The sequence below is a fragment of the Oryzias latipes genome, chromosome 7, assembly GCF_002234675.1.
Source record: "Oryzias latipes chromosome 7, ASM223467v1".
Taxonomy (NCBI): Eukaryota; Metazoa; Chordata; class Actinopteri; order Beloniformes; family Adrianichthyidae; genus Oryzias; species Oryzias latipes.
The window spans coordinates 26,919,959-26,943,869 of NC_019865.2; the positions used below are offsets into that span (position 1 = coordinate 26,919,959).

General features: G+C 39.7%; 1 protein-coding gene across 1 annotated transcript in view; it reads right to left on the reverse strand.

Annotated features, from left to right (window-relative positions):
• The window catches only part of LOC101159588 (CDK5 and ABL1 enzyme substrate 2), a 51,213-nt gene that overhangs the window by 10,702 nt on the left and 16,600 nt on the right, over nt 1–23,911 (reverse strand). Inside the window, exons 2-6 of the mRNA XM_011477655.3 lie at nt 13,217–13,312; nt 6,598–6,675; nt 4,961–5,066; nt 4,688–4,856; nt 3,130–3,227 (exon numbers count right to left, since the gene is read on the reverse strand). Coding sequence (XP_011475957.2) covers nt 3,130–3,227; nt 4,688–4,856; nt 4,961–5,066; nt 6,598–6,675; nt 13,217–13,312 — 547 coding nt within the window. The remainder of the gene's footprint in view (nt 1–3,129; nt 3,228–4,687; nt 4,857–4,960; nt 5,067–6,597; nt 6,676–13,216; nt 13,313–23,911) is intronic.

Below are 23,911 nucleotides of genomic sequence, written 5' to 3' on the forward strand. Positions count from 1 at the left end.
GGGCTGGAGAACCGCAAAAAGACAATCCTGACTCACATTTAGCAAATAACAGATTTCATCAGTCACAACAAGACATTGTGTTTTGCTAAGTTATGCTTTAGTCACACTGTGGGTACGGGCAAAAAATGGGCAAACCTGTACGGGGGCATGTACATGCACAGAATTCTAAGATCATAGACCACTCAGTAACTTTAGGGCTAAAAATCTTCATGCACATTTTTTCTATGGGGATTAGGTATTAGGTTGCAGTAAACATTTAAACAACATGGTGAGTAAGGGGGAAGGTGTGATGCAGGTACGTTGTATACCAGAGTTCAGGCGAGCTTTCCCACCTTCCAACTGAAGGGGACTATCTGAGGGAGGGAACCCTGGTGTGAAAGCAGCCCGTCAGTGGAAATGTTCCTGTGACTATCAGTTTTACCCCTAAATTTCAATTTCTCGAAAGTGTTCAAATCAGTCTCTAACATAACTTAAGCATTAAGCATTAATTAATTAATAAGGAATATCACAAGAATCAAATACCTGCCAAAAGTGTCAAGTCATTTTTTAAAGTTTTGAAGTCATAGTTGGAAGAACTTGGAATATTAGTTTGATTCTTGTGTGATGTCACCATCTTTAAGCCTCTGAACATTGAGCTTCTTAAAGCTTACAAACCCACAAATGGACTAAAATCTTTACAAAAGTTGAACTGCAATCATACAAAGAAGAGGAGGAATTTTAAAAAGCCGAATAGAGTTGAAAGAACCCAGTTTCTGCTGAACTGTTGAAGTTTAAATACACTTTAAAGCTGAAAGTCTGTTTGTTTTTTTAGAATTTTAGAAGAGTTTGAACATTTGACATTTCATTCGTTTTCAAGAAAAGAACATTTTATGACCACATAAATGAAATTAAAAGCAGACGGATAATTTTACAAAGCATGTCTTCTAGATGTGTGATAACCTTTGGATGAACCAGTTTGGTTTTAAATTAGAAAGAAATCTCCATTGAATACTACAATTCTTAAAAAGAGGTTGCCAAATTAAATTTTTTATTTTGTAAAAATGTAGTAAAAAGGCTAAAAATGGTGACATATCCAGTGAAAATGTGTTATGACACATTTGTACTGGAGAAGCTCCACTTCAGCTCACAGTCAGATTAAAGCTCTGTGAAACAGGTATCAATCCTGGTGTGGAAGCGTATAGATAATGACACACCGTGGATTCAGATTGAAGGGTTACACACCTGAGAACCAGGAGGGATAAAATGGGCATTCTGCTTCCAAAGTCACAGTAATAAAAGTGGAAAATGACTACAGCACTCAAACTGACTATTTTACCTGGTGGTTAAGAAAAAAACAGTGAAGAAAGATTATAGGATGTTCCTTTATGATCGTTTATTTTAATTTAAATGACAGTCAAACATTGGTTTGGCAGAAGGTTTTGAGGTCACAGTGTGTTGTCTTCCAGATGAGAACATCGTTCATCAAATTGTCGTTTTAAAATGAACAAAATAAAATAAAGTTTGCTGTGATTATTTATAACTTGTGAACTTCCCAGTGAAATAAATATTATTTTCGCTCTTCTTAGCAATCAGCTTAGGTTGCAGCCAGTGACTCAACCTCTCCCCCACAGTCAGACAAACACATATTTCTGTATTGACAGCTGAAGCTGAAAGCAGAAAGGAAGGAGGGACACTTTCATCTTACCTTGTTATTAGCACTCAATGCCCTATTTCAGTTTACTGTACATTTGAAACAAGTCACTTTTTGTTTATCTAATAATAAAGTCAATTTGCTTTTGGATCAAATAGCTGAAAGGTCTATAACAAGCTAGAGCCTGCTGTACGTCATGTGGCTGTGGAGCACCTACTGACGGCAGTCCAAGAGGATAAACTGATCTGGCAGCAAGGTGTTGAGAGCATAAGCTGAAACTAAGCTGATGTGCATTATGCTACAAATATCAACTTAACAGACTTGAAGGATCTGCTACTGATGTCTTAAAAGCATCAGGCGTGACAGTGCTGAAAAGCAGGAGGAACCGAGGTCATGTGGGTTTGGTGTGGCTGAGAAGAAGCTGATCCTACACTCCCAGAAATACACTTCCTGTTGTACAGGCATATTGTGTTTCATTGAAGAATAGGTTCTCTGGATCCTTAAGGACATTTGCACCTGGAGAGGGTGACTGAATGAGCCTGTATTGCTTATAATAAACACTTAATTTAAAATGGGGACAAAGCAGCTGTGAGGCAAAGCACAACTTCAAGTAAACAGGAGCAGAAGGTGTGAGCAGTGTTTTCATTCTGCAGTCCTTCAGACCTGAAAACCTCAGGTGGATTGAAGTTCTAAGAGCATCTGTAAATGACAGAGTTCACCCAAGGTGTGAAAGATCCTGCTTAGTCACATGCAACTGTGACCGTGGGTGCTGTGGGTTTTTGGGTTCTTCAGGCCCCTGGAGGGTTGTAGACAGAAGCGGCTACACCTTGAGGGGAGCACAGGGGAGGCTAACACTTCAGCCACTTTATAAAAAATGGACCATGCAGTTGTCCTGTGTGTGGTAAGTGTATTGTGAAGTATCTGTAAAGCGCGTGTAAGTTGCGAGCACTTATGACCTCACGCAAATGCCCTACGAACGGGGTGTGCAGGTGATACATAGGTGCCTGTAGCTCGCAAACTACACTCTGTCTGTCTGACTTCCTCTTTATTAACAGGCTGCATGCCAGGAGCGTGCACTTATCACCTAAACAGCACTATCTGGCCCCTTACGTAGCGAACAAGATTTGGGGGAGTTAAAAAAGAAAGTTAAATGCGACACATCTTTGTCTCACCGACTTCACCCTTACTTACCTTTACGCGTTATAAGTGTTTGGTACGACCCGTCGCTTGCTTGCAGGTAAAAATGTGCATGAACTTTTTTCCTCTACGGGCTCGCCGAGCTATCTATGACTTTGACTTTGATCCCTTGCAGGCCACCATCGTGCCCCCGTACAGGTTTGTCTGGGGCAAATCTGTGCAGGTTTCTACAGGGCCCACAAACAGCCCGTATCCACCCGTGAGGGCAGTTGTGACAAAGTGGTATGTTCACGATGCTAAACATTTAAGAAGTGGGAACAAATCAGATTCATTTAAAAAGAATTGAAACTTTGAGTTCCTACCATGTAGGAGGCAAAGATGAGCACCCGTTTGTGTTTCCCACAAGGCCACTGTGGGTCACTGAGCAGGTTGGGGTTGTAATCCGTCACATCTTCCACGCCTAAAAAACCAACAAATCCCAAAAGCAACATTTGTCAAGCAAGTACAAACACCAAAACAAATACACAACAGTGACAATGAATGAAGCCGTCTGAGTAATGAGGAGCTCGTGATGAAGTCATCCTGCCACTTCAGCTGCTTTCTTCCACTCTGAACGGGCCTCACACAGACATGCTGCTTAACTCCAAACCCAAATATGAAAACAATCAAGGAGGAATGTTGAACTTTTAATGGCTTTTCTGCGTGTGCAGCCCTGCTTCAGTGGGGAACGTTGCCAAAAGCCTGTCAGGCTGAAGTGTAAAGCTTTGTGAGTGGGAGGAAGCAAAAGGAAGCTCCAGTCAGGCGAAACATGAAGAGATTCTCCCAGCTCCTTATTCATAGTTTGACTGTGATCCTGTGGAGCGCTTTGTCAAGGACGTGCAAGTTTCCCCTAAAGTTATATCTAGCTATCCATGACGTCATTTACATGCTGCGCTGCGTGCATGCAAATGCGACAGATAAGTGTGGAGATGAATGTGAAACAGAAACAAACAGAGGAAGAGGAAGTTGTTTCAGGAAAACAAACATCACTGTTGGACCTGCAGCTGGAAGCTGGAAAACAGCTGGGCTGATGTCACAGCTGTTGCATTGAAGGCTTTGAAACCCCACTAATTTGACTGACTTGGACTTGACTTTCCCAATAAACATAAAGTGCAGATATGGCAACTCTGCAGGCCCAGAGACTGAGGATTACATCAGAGGGCGACTAAAAATACAGAGCTGACATCAGAGTTTTGAACCCATGTGTTTCCTGACGCAGCTGTGTTTTGTTAATGAAGGGTTCTGGATTAGAAGCTAATAAAGACCTCAGTCAATCTGTGTGTGCATGTGGAGAAGGACGTGACACTTAGGCCATACATATGCTTCAGATGTGCAGATGCTGATTCTCCATCACAGATGTTTCATCTTTTTTCCTTTGTAGTCCTTTTTTCACATTTTCCTCATGCAGCTCCACTCCGTTACTGTTTCAAGGATGAATCTTTCCTCACGTCTCAGTTCAAGGAAACAAATCCTCTTGACATCTTTATTTTAATGTCACTGAGCGCCCGACAGCATCATGATGTACGACTGAGGCTCTGATTACAGTTTTCCAAGCGTCGTTCAAACATAGAGTAACGCCAAACGCTGACATTGTATTAAAAAAAGGGCTTTGTTTTTTCCTTTTTCTCTCGATTTTCCTGTTTTTCAAAGATAAATCTGGAGTTAAATCCTAGTTTTTGACTCCAAGGTCTCCCTATTTAAATTTCCTGGTGTTTTGAAGCAGACATTGAGCTTAAATCAGATCACAAAATCTGTATAAATAATAGCAAAATTGTTCTGTAGCTGATAATGAGCATATAAAAATCCCTGACATCCTTCAGTTAAAGGCTAGTATCTCGTAATGTGAGAAGGATTCCCAGCATGAGTTTGTGTGTGGATTACCCAGGTCCAGCCCCACGGTGCTGCTCAGGCGGCTTGGGGGGCAGCTCCTGCCCGGCATGCTGTGAGTGCTCCTGGACACGGGGATCTGCAGAGTCAGGTCGCTGGCTGATGTTGGTTTCTGCCTCACCAGAGCATTAGTGGGGTACAGAAACTGGGCGTACGACACCGACTAACAGAGACAGGTGGAAGGAAAGAATAAAAGAAGAATTTCTGAGCACCTAACTTTAGGGTTTTGGTGGAAATCCATGAGCGTTAACAGTTGGCCACACTCACCCTGCCGTAAGGGTCCAGCTGGAAACCTTCAAGCCCTGCCAGCATCTCCAAGGTGGAGATGTTCCCCGATGAGTGTCTTCTCCTGGGGTGGTTCAGCGTGGGGTCACTAAATGCATAAAGAAGTGTGACGCCTCTCTTTACAGTCCCACTGTTCACATATATCTATATTCATTTTCTTGGTTTCTCCTAAATAAAGAATTAGACAAGCTCAGTGTTGTGAGTTATTGTGATGTGAGTTAATGTGTTGTGTTGTGAGTTATTGTGTTGTGAGTTAATGTGTTGTGTTGTGAGTTATTGTGTTGTGAGTTAATGTGTTGTGTTGTGAGTCATTGTGTTGTGAGTTATTGTGTTGTGTTGTGAGTCATTGTGTTGTGAGTTATTGTGTTGTGTTGTGAGTTATTGTGATGTGAGTTAATGTGTTGTGTGTAAGTTAATGTGTTATGTTGTGAGTTATTGTTTTGTGAGTTTATGTGTTGTGTTGTGAGTTATTGTGTTGTGAGTTAATGTGTTGTGTTGTGAGTCATTGTGTTGTGAGTTATTGTGTTGTGTTGTGAGTTATTGTGATGTGAGTTAATGTGTTGTGTGTAAGTTAATGTGTTGTGTTGTGAGTCATTGTGTTGTGAGTTATTGTGTTGTGTTGTGAGTTATTGTGATGTGAGTTAATGTGTTGTGTGTAAGTTAATGTGTTGTGTTGTGAGTTATTGTGATGTGAGTTAATGTGTTGTGTGTAAGTTAATGTGTTGTGTTGTGAGTTATTGTGTTGTGAGTTAATGTGTTGTGTTGTGAGTTATTGTGTTGTGAGTTATTGTGTTGTGAGTTATTGTGTTGTGAGTTATTGTGTTGTGTTGTAATGTGTGGTGTGGTAAGTAAGTTAATGTGTTGTGATGTGAGTTAATGTGTTGTGTTGTGACCCTTCTGGGCTACCGTATAAATGTCCTCCATCAAAAGAAAAATGACCCAAGAACAGGTTACAAACAGCAAAAACACAATTTGTATTGGAGTGGTCTTTAAATAAGAAAACAGCTTTCAGATTGTTGGATTGGTAACTGAAAAGGCCCAGTAACTCCAGACTGAGCACTGAGCTTTCACTCTCAGACCACAGCATCCATTTCCACATTACCATAATTTAGTTAACATCCTCTTAAAATGCCCACAGATTTGTGCGTGAGTGTGTGCCTGTGTGTATTGGTGTGCACAGGTGTTTATGTGAAGCAATAAAGTCGCACAATTGCAGCTTAAACTGTGTTTTTATGAGCGATGATAAAGAGAAAAAGCAATGAAGACACATTACCATAAAAGTCATTTAACTTACAACTCTTTCTTTTTTAATTATAGGTAGTAAACAGTGTTTTTATGTGTATTTATCTGTGGTAGAAGTTTAAGTATGATTACATCTTGAATTTGTTGGTACATGTCAGAAGAGAGACATAGTTACATTACGAGGACCTAGAAAGTCATGGGGGAATCACCCTAGAGTCTCTCCTCCTTCTCCTGCCCCTCTTCTTCCTCTTTAAGATTATCTTTAATCACAGGAATGGTGGAAATGCCACTTTGCTTTTTATTCTGTCCAGCTATCAAACAACTGCCTGTTCTTTTCAAAGCAGATGTTTGTCTGTGTGTTAATGCGTGTCGATTACCTGAGGTAGAAGCTCTCTCCGTATGGTAGGACAGAGAAGGCAGCACACAGAGACCTCTTGGCACAGATGAGCACGATCCTGAAAAATAAGCAAAGATGCGTCACGATGAGGTTGAGCGGTTTCACCATCTGAGCTGACATGAGCAAACGTAGGACTTAGCTGGGACACCAAAGCTCTGGGGAGGAGCATGCCGTGTCATTGGACAAAACACAACTCCAATGTGAAGCCCTGTGGGGTGTGTATGAATGTCGTCATCTCATATTTATGTTCACTTAATTCATTAAAAGGGGTAATCGGTTACTGAACAATCGCAACCTGGCTGTGATAATAGAAATGTAACAGAGAAAAAGGAAAATCATAGATTCCACACAGCGTTAACCAATCCTCAGATATGTGTAGTGTAGGCTACTCCTGTGGTACAAGCTCCACATTAACATGAAACATTAAAAAATTATATTACACCACTGTTATATATGCAGGCTTGGATCCAGTCATTGTCAACAAAAAGGCTCCACAGGTAAGCCTGCCATGACTTGATGGGGTCACTCATAAGGCCTGAAAATGTGGTTAAAACCAGGCTCCAAACTTTCTTGACCATATTTCAGGCAAACCAGAAGGAACCAAATGTTCCTCAAAAGGCCACTGGAGGCTTGTTTGTGCTAGAAGAGAAGAGAAAAAAGATTCTATGCTTGAAACTAAATTTTACAGTTAATAAATCATTTTAATATGTATACAAATGTATTTAACAGACATTAAGACAAGATGATCAAGATCGTATGAAGACATTGTTGAGGAAAGTCACCTCCTGTTTCACTGGTGAACATCCAGAGAAAGGACATTGACACAGTGAACTCTTATAAATACCTGGTCGTTCACCTCAGTGACAGACTGGATGACTAATACAGACATTCTGTACTCCACCTGCAAAGGAGACTGGAGACCTTAAAGAGTCTTCTACAAAGAGCTGCTGGAGGGGTGAATGTACTGATAGGAACAATCAATTCCCTTATTGTGGGATAAAATTCTTTTCTATTCTATTCTAAAAAATGTGCTCATTAATATATACTTTATTTTTTTTTTATCCCTCAATGGGGAAATTCTTCTTCTTGACCCATCCCCTGGGGGAGCGGTGAGCTGCAACTGAACTGCGCTTGGGAGGCAGTAGCATTAAGGGCCTTGCCTAAGGACCCTCACTGAGTGATGTTAACTGCTCGTCATTGATATGGTAATTGCCCCCAGTACCATTGTTTCTTCCCCTCCGGGAATCGAACCCTGGATTCCTGCATGGTAGCCGCTTACCTTACCAACCGAGCTACTCAGCCGCATTATCTCCTATAGTACTATTGCTGCCATGAGAAACACTCAGAAAAAAATGACAATTTAAAAACAAAGTAAAGTCTTTTAAAAATGGTGTAAGATGGTAGCAGCTACAGAGTATCTAAAGGACCAGAACCACAGAACCATCAGAACCTGAGGGACGTTTTAAGCAAATCATCAAGATGATGAAGGCTAAGCAACTGGAAAATATGGAGATGAATAAACAGCTGTAGAACGTTGCACTTCCACGTTTGTCCCAAATGACTATAATACCCCCCCCCCCAAAAAAAAAGTTTCATGTTTTAGAAATATCAAGAGCAGATAGAGGAGTAGTAAAAATGATGTTGGGTGGAGGCACTTTTGCTTTCTGTTTATGTTTTCACCAGGATCACACCAATGAAGAACCTGGAAACTCCTAAAGCTGTAAAGACATTAAGCTGGATCTAAAATGCTCAATAAAACATTTACTAAATTAGATCACTGCATACATCTGCAAAATTTCTTTAAACTAAGAGAACAAAAAACAAAACAACTGAACATCAAGAAATGTAAAATAATAAAGCTCCTTAAAAAAATCTTTGTTTTTGTGGTTCTCTGTTATTACACTAAAAGCAGTCTGGAAGGGATTCACTTGCACTTGTGCACATGGATGTTTTTAGCTGCTTATTCTCTGGGGTATAAACCCATGGGGAGCAACGTGCAGATCTGCTCGCCCAGCTTCAGTCTCAGGAGGAAAATGTTTACAGTCATTATGTTTGGCATACAAAAACGGACTCAATGTGTAGAACACACTATCTCTTAAACAGGCTAAATATGAATACTCTACTAAGAGAGTTTAGACCATTGATGTTGTTTTTTATGTTTTGATTTTGCCAAAAGAAGAAGGTCCCGGGTGACTGGGGGGAGATAACACGATGTCTAGTCCGCTGAGACTAGCCAAAGGGGACAGATTGTGAGAGGGAATTTAGCCAAATCAGCTTCGCAGTTAATCAGAACATTGCCGAACTGAGCAGTAAATCCACTAAGGCTGTTATATAATCTGGATTAAACAATATTAACAAATGCAGAAGTCACCCCAAACTTATTTCAACAATCGTCTTGTTCGAACTCAAGTCCAGCTGCTGGTTAGCTGGATTATGTGTCATAATGTAGCAATTGGAGAAAACAAGCTTTGAACAGCTTTGAACGGTTCCTACACTTAGTATTCGTAATTATTTCAAAGACAGCTCCTAAATACTTAAATAACAATATAAATACATGTTTGAAGGACTGTATGACAGAACGCAGAGCAGGCAACACAACATCTTCGTCTGTGGCTGTATTATTGAGTAGATGCGTTCCGCAAACAAAGGCCCAGACAAAGACTCGCTGTTGGCATTATTGCTGTGAAAGGCGCCATGCTTTCTATCACATCTTTTACAGCTCTTTTGTTGAGCAACAGCATAAACCAATGGGGACGTGTACACAAGAGCTCCAACAACACACTCCTGAGAGGACTGTGTGAGCTGACATCCAGGAGAACAGAAGGAGAAGACCTTTTTTGTGAAAGGACCAAAGTTGAACACAGAAGGGTGTTGGATTTGCAAGAGCTCAGTCAGCGACACACTGCTGCTGGGCAGTTTTAGCTCTATGCTGCTGTTAAGTCTCTGTGTCATGGAGACATACAAAAGCTCACAGCTTGTTTCCTATGATGCATGGGAAATTGGAGAACAGGAAGTCACCAGGGACTTCAAGACAGCAGTAGCATCTCCCTGAAGTACATATGGCGAGATCTGTCATCCAATCATTTGGAAATGACATGTTTCGTAACACAATATTCCAGGATCACCTTCAACTAAATACAGAAATCCCGCTGACAGCTGGACTAATAAACCAGAGGTTAGATTAAATTAAATTACATTCGATATTCTAATTGGTTAATGAACAAACTGGAAAGAACCTTTGGAGTATTCGTCTGGTTCACAGTGACTGAGAATGTAAAGATTAATATTTTGAAAGAATTACTTATATCAAGGACTGACATTAGAGCTTTTGCTGAAAGTTTGCTCATAAGTGTGCTGAACGTGCAGCAGTCTGTTATCGTCGGCTTATTGAAGATTTACTGAATGAAGACAACAGCTTTTTACTTCTCAGTGTAGACACATACCCAACAAAGGTTTATCACATCTTGAGGAATAGTAGCTCATTCAACTAAAACACATTTTCTATTAAACCAGCTTCGCAAAAGCTTTATGTCCATGATTTAAACAAAATAAGAAACAGAAAATGTTCACTAGTCACCAACAAGTTAGGAATATTGTGATCAACTTACATACACTGTTTGTTTCACTTGATGGATTTCTGGGATTGTACTGTGTGGTGATAGAAATTCATCATTTTTTGTTGTCCACATAATGCTCTCACTGTGCACAGTGTGATTTACTTATTGAGGCCAAAACCAAATTCTAAAAAAAGGGGGGAAAAAATCAATTACGATTTTAAAGTTAATTTCAACATTTTGTACGTATAAAAAGCTGATGTTGGCAGTAAGTCACTCCAAGTTCATTATTCAAACATCTAGGAACTCGCAATGTGGCTTAACGGATAAACACCACCCCCTGGCCTTAGCGTGCCTTCGGGTTGGTGATAGGCAGTCAGATGTTGCAGGTGAACCTGGTGTGTCTCAAAGTGTCATCGGCAGATTTGAATCAAGACACAGAACTAATGGCAGAGTTTGTGACAGACCCAGAAGTGGAGCGAGGAACCGACGACCACCATGACCAGTACCTAAGGACCTCTGCACTCAGACATGGTTTAGCAAATGCCACACAGCTTCAGGCCTGCTTACCAGATGTGAGGGGTACCAGGGTTTCCAGTCAAACCATTCACAACAACTCCACCTCTTTGACTTGAATGACAGATGACTGTTGCAGGTGACTCCACCGACACCAAGACACCGTGGTGAATGTTTGCAGTGGACAACAAGACCATGTGACCTGGACAATGCAGCAATGGTCTTCAGTGAACAGGATAGTTCACTGTTATTTTTGTGTCACCTCTCACAGAAATAATGGTCATCAGTGTTACTGGAGAGGCAAAAGTGAGCAATATGCCAAGGACCACATGGTCCCCCGGGTTTGATTTGGTAGAAGAGGTGCACCAGTCTGGGCTGGCATCACCAGTCAGCGTAAAACCAATTCAGTTATTGTAGATAGTCCAGTCACTGCATGTTCTTCCCTCAGAGACATCATATAACCCACAATCTTCCCCAAATTCCACCATTACACCCCCAACTTTCTGTTCATGGGTTATAATGCTCCACCACATGGTGCCAGAATTGTCACAGCTGGACTTCAAGACGTGGGAGAGCCTCATATGGTCTGACCAGTAATGTCACCTGACCTGAACCCCATAGAGCATGTCTTGGACCCGCTGAGGCAGAGTCTGGTTGATCATACCCCACACCCAAAGGAGCTGGCAGAACTGCATGAAGCATTTCTGGAAGAGTAGAATGCATTGCCTCAGAACAACATCATGAGACTACTGAGGAGCATGACATGTCACTGTCAAGCTGTCATTGCAGCAAATGGTGAAAATACCCACTATTGACATGCTCAACTTTTGGTTGGCATCTTTATTATTGTCTCTATTTTGGGGGTAATGAATATAAAACTAATAGAAAAATTATGTTTCTTCTCATTTATTTATTAGTAATACCAAAACTTTGTCATATTTCATTAAAACCCAGACAACAGAGGAAAAACACTCATGTAACTAACAATATCCCCAACTTATTGTGAATAGTTTATATAAGATGGATGAAACCATCTATCGGCCTTGACAACAGAGAGGTGTCCATGCAGCATTCTGTCCACAGTAATGTGGAGAAGTACAGCCTTAACTATGATCTGATCTTCCAAGCCTATCTTTGAGGTAAACCTGCCAGGCCTGCAAAGGCAGCATTTCTCTGGAATCTTATCCTTTCATTCACATCCCATTGAGATAGATATGGTTCACTTATTCTCTAGAAACAGTGCCTAAACCTCCAGGTGTCATTCGGATGAACTCTGCAAGTTAAGTAGTGAAAGAGTTGAACCAAATGCCTTTGACTCCCTGCAGGATAATTGGGTTAAAAAAAATCATGTTTCCTGTGGTTTCCTGCACTTATTCTAATTATCATTAAGGACTTATCTTATTAAGGACTTATTCTAAAAAATAGGTCACTTCCAACTGTGAGTTGTTTGAGGGTTCAATGTCAGATGGATTGAAATGTTATTTTGCACGGTATGCCATCTCAAGTTCCCATGTTTCCCTCTACAGAAAAACCAGCTAACTTAAATTTAACATTTCAGATAACAATTCTGACACAATACCCACCATTTTTCTTACTAGGGTACTGGATCTGGTCTTTTCCCGCTGCAGTGAAAGCTGGACTTCTCTGTGTGACAGCAGACTGTTCAGGTTGATGGATACAGGAAGTGAAAGGAAAGTTTTTACTGAACTATAACCAGAGCCTGCAAAGAAGCATCATCCTGAGTGACTGTAAGTATGAGTTTGTACGTGCTCATACATGACAAGGGTTTTAGAGCCAGTTCTGACTAAGCCTAGTGTCATTCCGTTGTCACTGTACAACAGTGGAATACCGCCAAGAATGCAAATCTTTGCTAGCCTCAAACTCATGGCAGTGCTGACTCATGTCAGCACTGCCTCCGGGCAGTGCTGACATGCCATATTCCAGTGGATCTGACCAGGTTTTTACGTGAAAACATGAACTTTACAAATACTTTCTGACAACAGTTCTGTCACAATCTTAGCAAACCATCAGCTCTCGCTGCTGTTGTTTGCAACCAAGTCTTTTTTGGTTCATAGCTTCAGACAGCTGTTCTGACCTGGCCGTCTTCTGTAACCAAACACAGGAAGGATTAACATACTGCTAACCATCATCTGTACCTAGATGAGGGTCAGCTAAAGCAGGGCAACAATGTTATCTATTTTTATCTCTCACCTTTAAAGACTGATGTCCATTAAGGGGGAAATGTACACACAGTGGTGTAAAAATGTGTAAGACTTTTTTCAAACATTTCTTAAAGGAATGCATTTAGATGATAGGATTTTTGGATTAAAGATGCTATCATGCAGGTTACCTGTTTTAGATTTCTCTTTATTATTGACTCTACTCCATTATAGGAAAACTTGGCTGAACTTAGCCTCACACTTTCATGTATCTGACATCTCTCTCTTGACAACGCAATTTTCTATCTTCCTTTGATACCGCAGATGCTTCTACAGACCAGAGCTGTGAGTGCGTGAGAGTGAAACCCACCTGCTGCCTCTGGTGTCGTACTGTTTCATGTTTTTGATGAAGTGGATCTTCTTCGCTTGTCGGGGTCTGGGGGATCCGCCGGAAAGGTTTCGGGTTCTGGAGACAGGCAGAGATAGTTTTTTTTCAGTCAAAACAAGTTTCAAACGAGACTGGATATAGACAAAAGTAAGCTCCATGCAGAAAGCAAAGATCATCACAACAGTGTTTCCTTTTAAGACTTCTGAATATGTAGTGAAACCCTAAAATTAAATTGCACCAACAGGCACATATTTCAAAGATTTGCCACTGTTCTGTGTTATAAGACACTAAGATGAATTGTGCCTAATGCCGTATGTGCTGTCCGCTTTTGAAAAATGTGAGTATAAAGGGGAAAAAACAAAACCTTTTCCTATTTTAATAATTTTTCCAATACCCAAAATCCTAAATAAAGTACTTTTTTAACAGTAACCAACATGCTTTACAGACTTAAACACAGAATGCCATCCCAACCCCCCACACCCAACACAATAAAATATAAAATGACAGACTGTCATCTATTTTGCTGCAGGTCTTCTTGTGCATAACATCTACCAAAAGGTACCAGCACTCCATTAAAAAAGGCTACTTGTTTGGAAAATCCTCAAAGATTCCCTTTTGATTTATGAAGAAACCAAAGCCTCAGATGAAGCAACTGTATCTCAACTGCACTCTATTAGTTTTGACAATGAAGCTGTTAGGAGTCGAGTGGAGCCGATGTCAAGAAGGATAAAATTAAAAACCGGATCCAATGGTTTTTTTTTTTTTTTTTTTTTGCTTCAGTAAATCTAGATTTCTAAAACCTACTTTAGCAAAGGCTCACAGACCTAGAACCTTAATAACGCTGCTGAAAACAGCTGAGTCATTTCTCGGTGAGTTGAACGTAGATTTATCTTTCAAATGTCTCGTTTGCATATTGTGACGCCATATCTGGCTTTCCGCGTGTGCATGTGTGAGTCTGTGCGCTGAAGGTCGGGGTCGTGTGGACATCAAGGATTTAAAACAACAGCTCCCACAATGAAGACGAGCCAGGAGCTGAGCTCAATGTCGCAGCAGCCGTTACGTAACAAACTGACATCAGCGTTTGTGGCGCTCTCACACTGAGCGCCAGTTGACATGAAGACTGCATGGTAATGCCCAGACATTCAAATATCTAGGCCACATTTACTCTACATTACGTGTCTTCATTGGAGTTTTTCTTCTGTGCTAAGAGAGCACATTTATATTAAAATAAGCATGCACTTATGTGGGGCAGATTGAGAACTTTAATGTTGCTTTATGCTGCCAGTGGAAGAAAAAAACTAAAAAGTCAATGATGTCATCGTCCAGTAATCTCTTGATGGAATTTAGGTTTAAAAGGGGGCATAGTTGGAATTAGTGTTCGTTTTTACACAACAAAATACATTTAATGACACAGTATTGGAAAAATCAAGTGACTTTTAATTCTGGGTCACTGTATCAATGCTATAGAAACAGGGATAAACTAACAGTACTGCATGTGTGGCACTTCAACAAAGACTGCCAAACACAAAGGAAGTATGAAGAACATTTGCAAGACTTTTTAGACTAAAATGAATTAATTATGAACAGAAAACTGTTACATAAGTTGTATATATTGAAAAAAAGCTGCAGAGTGTTGGAATAATACACCAAAAGGCAGCATCTAAGACACATCATGAAAGACTTTGGTCTAAAAGTACCTGCTCTTTTCCTGCTAGTGCTTAAACTAAAATACAAAATAACTACAAAAAATTCTAATACAAGCCCTTGGAGGGGCGCAATGCGGGCACACAACCTTAAACACAGGCGCACACACAAACATACAAACTCACACTCCCAAACACACACAGCATCTGTTACTGTTTTTCTGTGGCTGGTTTACTGATTCTGCACCGCATGGACTTTAAATCACTATTATCAACGCCTGACTCACTAGTGTGTGTTTGAGATAAACTGTTGGGGTTTGGGGTGTGTGTTTGTGTGTCATGCAGCAGGAGTACCTTTGTAATCAGATGTGTTTTCTTCAGGCACACAGTGTTTGAGTGAAATGGTAAAATCGTTTCTAATGGCAGAGATCTTATCAGAAAACCCTTTTTTTTTTCTTTCTTTACAAATCCTCTGAACTTCTAAAGGAAATGCCATCTCCATGACAGGACATTTAGGTATCCCTGCACATGTTAAGGGTTAGGAACATCAACAATGTGAGGTGCTAATGTTATTTTAAGTCTAGTGATTACAGGCACAGAAACGAGGGTTACTTTCTTATTTAAAAAAACACATTTTGTGAGCTGCTACAGTGAGCTGTTCTGCAGATATTCTTTATCCTGTTTAGGATAAAGATTATCATTCATTAACACATCAACATTTGACTGGCAGAAGCAGAATGGTGGTTTTTGTTTTTAAAAAAAAAGCAAACCTCCTCAGCACTCATGCTGTGTTTTTTTTTCTTCCTCCCAGTAAGCCAAGACTGAGAAAAACACAACAACACGTCAACACAAAAGTATTGCTTTGAGATATACTGTGGGATCAAGTGGTCCCTTTTTTAAAGTGGAATCTACACACAAACACAACAAATAAGCAATATTTAAAAAAAAAACAAAAAAACAATCAGGGCTAAGGAGAACTTGTACTGTTCCTGCATTATTTTTTATACGTAAATGAATAAAAAACATGACTTCAGAAAAACTTATGCAATCATTTTATTAATTATTTAGGGTTTATTTTCCTACAGCCTAAAAAGATTCTTCACGAGTGGAAAACACAAGACTCAGTTTCCATTAAGCAGCAACTTTCACTCTAAGGTCAGACCGAGTGGTGCTCAGGGTTGGAAAAATCTCTCAGGCAGCACAAAATTGATCAAAGATGGCAAAAACTCCATCAAAGCAGTTTAAAGACTGAACAACTACAGTTTGTTTGGAAGACACGCAAAAGAGAACAGTGGAAAGATCAATGACGTACTTTGAAGGAAATCTGACTTCTGAAAAAAGTTCCATAGAGGGAAGAACCCCCTCCAGTTTCCTCTCACAGTCCAAAAACATGCTTCATGTTCAACCTGGACTCTAAAAGTGCCCCTTTATGTGTCTTTGTCACATGCAGATGGGCTGACCCATACAAGCGCTGCAGGTTTTTGGGTTGTCCGCCCCCATGGAAGACGTAAACAGGTGCGACCAACTCAAAGTTCCACTTTTATAATAATAATAATGAATTTTATTTATGTGGCGCCTTTCTAGACACCCAAGGTCGCCTTACAGATAGAAAACAATAAAATACTTCTTTTGATGTATTTTCAAAGTCTTCAAAGTGGTCTTTTTTTTATAATTATGCTGTTTTTAGCAAAAAAAAAAAAAAAAGCAGGAGCTCTAAAGTAACTTGCCACGGAGATGTGGGCAGGACTATTAATGTGAAAGTAATCCTCCACTGATATCCCATCATCCCTTTGCTTACACACTCTCCCGAGAGCTAACAGCGCCTCACAACCCCAAGTTAACAATACTGGTGCAACAAAATGGCGAAAAATATTGGAAGGAAAACGAAAACGTACATGAAACAAAAAACGTCTATTTGTCTGCAGGTGGATGGATCAGAATGGAGCGGAGGAGGGAGATTTTGGCCGCCTCATTTCAGTTTCTACGCACAACTGAGAGCTTTTCCAAATGGGATTTTTTCATATACCGTATGCATGAGAAAACAAAACAAGCACAAGTAAAAAACACCAAAAGCACTATTTTAATTGGAGTGGGCCTTAAATGGATGTCATAAAAATGGAACTGTCGTGCGTGTGGTAGGTGTATTTTAGGTATAAAGTATTTGTAGGGATAATGTAACTTACTTACTCTCACTTGATGTAAGGGTAATGTTGCTGTACTTTTGTCAATAGTGAAATGCGCGCACTGACTCCTTATTGATCGCACACAAATGCTGCACAGTGTGCAGGTGATATGCCAGGTCCCATAGGATGCACAGACAAACTATGTTCTGATTGTCTAATGTCCTCAATTCATTTATCACTTGAAAAGCATTTAGGCAACTTGCTCAAAATTTTAAGGGGTAAGAAAAAGAAAAATCTCTTCCTCCGTGCCTCAATCTCACCTACTTCCCCCTTACTTACCCTTATTTGATATTTCTTGTGAGCCACCAACCCCATACCGGTTCGCCCATTTTTCGCCTGCAAACAGCCTGTATCCACCCATAAGAGCAGTTGTGACCATTGACAGTAAAAGAGAATTGGAATGGGCAAAGCTCCCCCCTTGCGTTCCAAATAGTAAGTACCTGCTGGTTCCAAAAGGCCAAATTCCTTAAACTTCTACAGAGAAATAGACAGCTACTACTCAGTTATTATATTTGTCACACAATTCTTATCCTCAAGAGCGTGACTGGCATTCATTTTGGTACTTCGCCACACAAGATGTTGCACCATCACAGCAGGCAGTCCACCTTGTCAGCTTTAACCCTTCCCATTAGTCTGAGGTTTCTGTGGTCAAACCTGTTCACATTTGATGATGGTAAACACGTAGGAGACAGCTGACCCCTACGCTCTCTCAGACTTTCTAAATCTGTCCCAGTATCTGAACTGCAGATCTGCAGTCTCATTACCAAAACAGTCTGACCAGCATCCCATGTCCATGAGAACCAGCCGGCTTCCTTTCTCTGGGATGTGGTGGAAACTTCCCATCTGTGGGAATGGAAAATCCAGTGTGACAACTCCCTCGGTGCTCAACATGATGATGATGATGACTGATGAAGACATTTTGGCCTAAAAGTTGACCTATATTCCAAAAGTAAATAAGCTTTGCAGTAAAAATGCTTATATTTGTTTGTATTAATACGTTACTCTGACTGGCCCGTCATCTCATGCATTGGCAGAAACATATTCTTGAGTTGTGACCCAGAGTTGAGTCTCATTTAGGTTCCACAGCAGGCCTTGAGACTCGTCTTGGGACTCAACATCAAAGGACTATTTCCTCATAGTCATGTTAATTTTGTGGTTGCACTAAATACACATTATTCTGTCCCCACTGGATGTTTTAAAGTCCCTGGGAAACCAACAATTTAAACTACAACACAGAAGACTTTACATTTGACTTGATAAAACGTCTGAATATTTCTGCGTTTTATTTTATGCTTTAGCTACCAAAAGGGGGAAAAGAGACACATGAAATTAAGGTTTAGACATGTGGTTGGAAAGGGTGGAGGGCTTTTACATTCATGGGTCGTGAGCAAGAATATGACTTGTTAAGTTTAAAAACTACAACGTGCCTCTCAGCCTTTATTAAGTATCATCCTGTAGGCACAAAAATAATCTATTGTAAGTGGAAAAGCACTTGTAGATTTCCTGCTAAATATGAATAACTGATGGAGCCTCAAAGGAAACAGGGACTGTGGCAGTTAGAGCTCAGATGTGTTGATGGATCCGTCTGAGCTACATCCTGACATTTTATTTCGTTTGACTCAACTGCAGCAGAGAGACTATAAATAACTGTTACAACTTAAAATAAACCACAGCAAAAACAATCCTTTAAGGGAAAAGAAAAGATCCTTTAAATGATTATCGGCTATTTGTAGCCACATTTGACATAAATTGAAATTAATTTCTCTATCTTAACGTCATGCTTGTCTGCTGAGTTTCATTGCTTCCCCAAGGTTTTCTCACATAAATCAAGCTTTACTGTTGCTCAACTAAAGTTCTGGGCTATGTTTTCCAAAAATAAAACCGGCACTTTAATCCAAATGTTTGTTTTGTTGGTCACCAGGACAATAGCCTGTCACAGGGTCCTAATTTTTCTACTTTTATCTGCATGCTTTTATACTTTTTGACCTATTGTTTAGAAATCTGGGGGCATAGTTACAAGTCAAATACAAAACCTATTTTTATTCTGCAAAAAAAGCAATTACAATTGTAAATCACTCTTCATAAAATCAATCCACAAAACAAATATTTCCTAATTTAAGGGCAATTAAATTTTTGATTTAGTTGATCTTAGTACTGGAATTTTTATGTTTAAAGTTAAAAAACAATGTGTGCCTGCCAAAATACTGAGTTTGTTCGAAATAAAAGTTAAAAATTATGATTTTCGAGGTAAAGATATGTTTAAAAAGAAAGTGGTCAGAACTAATGCATTAAGGAATAGTATTTTTGTTTAGGGGGTCAACATGTGGAATTTATTATCCAAATGCAAAATCCATACTTCACTTTAAGAAAATGCGCTTTGAGATTTTATCTAAAATGTAAAGCGCATTCTAAATAAAATTTATTATTATTATTATTAAAATGCATAAAGTTAAAATGTTTGAAAAATACCTTCTGGACTGAGAGACTCTGGTGGTTGTGAGGTCATTATGAGAAGTGTTTGTTTTTTTTTCTTTGTTTTTTTTCTCTTCTTTTTTCTTTTCTGATTTAAGGTTCTAACAATTTGTAGGTAGATGTGATGTTTGTATTCAGGGTTGGGGAAATAAGCCTTGGCTTCACCCAACACCTTTTTCGGTTAATTTTGTTCAATGTTTATGTTGTTGTTTTTAAGTTTGTTTCTTTAACATAACCGAAATAAATGTTTCTATCAACTTTGTATAATCCATTAAGCAAATGTCAAGTTCAAGACAACAGAGAGAAAAGCCAGAAAAAAACCCAAGGAAAAAAACATTTAATTTAATTTTCTTCTTGCATCAGGGCTTTTGGAATCACTATGTAAATTATACAATTTTCCACATGGTTTAGTCATTATGTCATTTACCTAGTTTATCTGAACACAAAACAAAACAAAAATCTACAGAGCTGACATTTAATGAAAATATGAAACACTCTGTTCTTCAAAAATGCATTTTGAAAAGCAACAGAGGTGGAACGGAAAAACAACAAACATGTCTGCTGTCCCCAACTCTTCATTTTCTAATCAGAATGGATTTGGGGTTCATGTTTTTGTATTTAGAATAAGCCAAATGCTTTATTAAATAAACAAGCCATGTAATTCTGCATCAAATACATCAATGTATCTAAAATAGAAAAATTGCTCTGACCTTTTTTTTCTATTGAAGGATTCAATTTGTTAGTAAAAGTGTAATTTCTTGATTATAACATAGTTGAACAGGGATGGGATTATATACGTTTGCTTCCTTCCACTCCCTTTCAAGCAATATTTAATTTAGTGTTTAATTATCCTTAGTTTGATACATCATTGTCTTAATGTATAACTGATGACTGTAATGTTTTTGAGCAATATTCTTATTTGATTGCTTGAAATAAACTATTTTAAATCAAATTTAAAAAATTGTGCCGCTGCACACCATTTAATCTGTCCTGAAGCAAAATGGCAAAGGCAAATAAAGTTGAAGAAAATGTCCATTTTTGGTGTGTTTATCTTTTTTATCTAAGGGTGTGAACCGCTGACCACACAGAAGTCTTGCGCCATCAGTTACAGCTCTATAGAGGAAATTTGAGATCATCCAGGAAGTCTAAAAAAGAGGCTTTACTCTTTGTATGTCCTCCACTTGTCATGACTTTCAGTTCATCTTTTCATTTGACATTTGCAAGTGTTTTTTTTTGAAGCACTATCATTCTATGGTAAAAACAGGAATGTAGATTCTTGGCCTTACTGTAGAGTAATACTTTCGGGGGATGATCGGTACAGGTGATGAGGGTTTTTGGGTTGTCCGGGCCCATGAAGGGTTGTAGAAAACTACAGCCGCATCCTAAAGTGAGCAAGGCTGTGTCCTGCAGTTTCCTTGAGGCTTGCTTGACCAGCTTAAGGGACGTCGTGAAAATGGTAGGTACAATTGTCGTGCGAGTGTTTAGTGTACCGTGAAGTATTTTTAAGGATAATTAAGTTGTTGGGCCAAATCCGAATTCTTCCCCTATCCCTCCGACTTCTCCCTACCCTACAATTGTAGGGGCATTTGGAGGGTCAGGACTGTCCAAAATAGTTTTTTGAATAAGAAACCCTGGCGGCGGAGGGCTCCGTTTCCCTAAGCAATCCACGTTGCGCTGTGCCGCAGATGAAAAACGCTTTTCTTCCCCTGGGTGTGCTCTGAAGCACAGACGTTTACATGTAAATGTAAGTAACAACTTCTTGTTTTAGCATGAATTTTTAAAGTTTTAAAACTGTAGCTGGCTGCTACTCCCCAACAGGGATGATGAAAATTGATGACGTCATCGAGTGGTAGTGACGTCTGAATTAGAAGACACTATTTTTCTATAACTCTGCATCTGGAGGGCTAAATGTAAGGGTGGGGAGAAGCCGTAAGAGTAGGGGAAGAATTCAGATGCAACCATAATGTTCAGCATTTATGATGTTAGGTGCATGTAGCGGCCCCTTGCTAACCCAGCACAAATCCAGAGCTCACAGGATGTGCAGGTGATCTGCAAGCGCCTATAGGAAGTCCGTAGAACACCCACACAAAATACAATCTGATTGTCTAATTTCCTCATTTCTAGCAGTCAGGCTGCAGGCAAGGAGAGACAAAATATTTTTTCTTGAATAGCACTATAGGCCTCTTCCTTGAGTTATAAGCAGGGTTGGGTCAGCGGAGATTGAAAAAAATCCATCTCACCTACGTGACCTTTACTAACCCTTGCTAGTTTTATAAGTGTTGAATATGACCTCTCGCCAGCAGCATCCTTAGCACACAAATGTATGCAACTTAATCACAGGCAGACCATCAAGCACAGATTACATCTTCTGCATCTTCTAACTGGCACGCAGATGCACAGAGTGCACAGCGGCAGTCTGTCCATATGTGACACTGACGGACACAGAATTTGCCTGAGTCTGCTGGCCTTCTGTGTCTGTGCCAACAATAGATTATCCCAGCTTCTCCTTTGACAGGGCCAAAACAACAACAGAAGGCTTTGTTTCTTCCTTCACTGTACTTTCACATTTCCTTATTAAAATTTTCAAGTTTGTATTTTTGGGTTCATGGTTTCATTTCTTCCAGAGGGGAACTCCAGACAGTTTAAATTGAAAGCGTGTGTTTAAAGTCTGTTGCAAATCCTGCATGAAAAGCAGCTAAAGAATCCTTTGAAGGTAAGCGTAGTCTTGTACTGTGATAGGTCACTGGTCTTTCCTTCACCACGATCCTTTACACACGTCTGTTTTACACATGTCTCCTAAAGGAAACTGTCTTAACAAAGCTTACCATGAAAACAAAAACAAAAACGAACAAACCCCAGAAATTTGTTACATTTTGTTTACAGACCTCATCTATAAAAACGATCTGACTGAATACCTTGACTCTAATGATAGTGGTATCAGAATTACTACTGCTAATTTTTAAAACACTGTTGTCATTTATTTCAAGATAAATTTAAATGATAGTAGTTTGTTATTAACTGGTGCTTTTTTATTTAAATAATGAGTCCCTTTTGCTATTTATGAGTCTATTTTTGTTTTTGATGGATACTTTGTGCTGAAACATTACTTCACCATCCATTTCTACTGATGCTCAGGCCTCACATATTGGAGTCACTTCATGGGGTCACCTGATTAGTGTATATCTAAAATAACAGATTTGATAATGGAGCCATTCTGTTGTATGCAAATAGACCGAATGAAAGCGAAGCAGCATATCTCCAAAGCCTGATGTAATTGAACACAATCAGCTGCAGGGAAACAGAATGTGCTTTTATCAGCCTGATGGCGACTCTGTTTAAAAAGGACATTGTAGAACAAACTGAGAGGGCTTATAGGATAGAGCATGTCTGGGGGAGGAGTACTAAAACTTTGATGTGCACACACTTATCTAACAGAAGGAGGACATTTAGAGCTGTTCAGAATGATCCTGCTAGACTAAATAAATAAAAATCTCCAAGACGCCCAGTTGAGCTCCTTGAGATACTCCGGGAGCCTTGGTATGACTAAAAGGAGAATGCTGATATATTTGACACATTTTGGTTTGGTTGGTTTTTTTATATGATGCTTTCAGGGGACATCAAAGACTGAGGTGGACCAAACGACTTAGAAAATTAATAGCTGCTCCCTATAGGACAGGTTTGCCCAAAGCAATCTCCAAGCATGAAGGACAAGAAGCACAAAAGCAGTTTTACTAGTACTCACACTTTCCTAAGCATTTCTACTTCCTCCCTACACCACATTTAACATTTTCTACTTTTTTGTGTTGTGTTATGCTGCTGTTAATGTGCTGGGTTAAATTAATTTGGGTTCTTGGGTCGTTATGTTTTAAGTATATTTTTGTTCCACAAAAACTTTTTTCAGCATTGTATTATAGATGTACAATATCCATTAGACATCAGCAGTGATGTTTTTCATATTTTCTTATCTTTTTAACTATTCTTTGTTTTCAGTGTAATCTGACATGTAGGTGACACAATCCACAGTAATTATTACTTTAATTCCATGGCGGCAACCTTTAGTCTCTTCTTCCCACTTTTACAGGCTAATTGTAGTGCAGCTTTGGATTTCGGGCGAGGGAAGTCTGGGCATCTCTGCTTAGACTGCTGCCCCCGCGACCCGGTCCCAGATAATCGGAGGAAGATGGATGGATGGATGGACTTTGGATTTCAATCAGTAATCACCATTCTGCTCAGGACCAACCCTTCCCCAGGGCTGAGCCCCCTGTTCTTCTTGTGTATATCAGGCCGCACTTCATCACACACCTCCAGTGCAATCTTCAAATTCGCTGATGACAGCACTGTGGTGGGCCTAATCTCAATTGGCGATGAGACGGCATAAA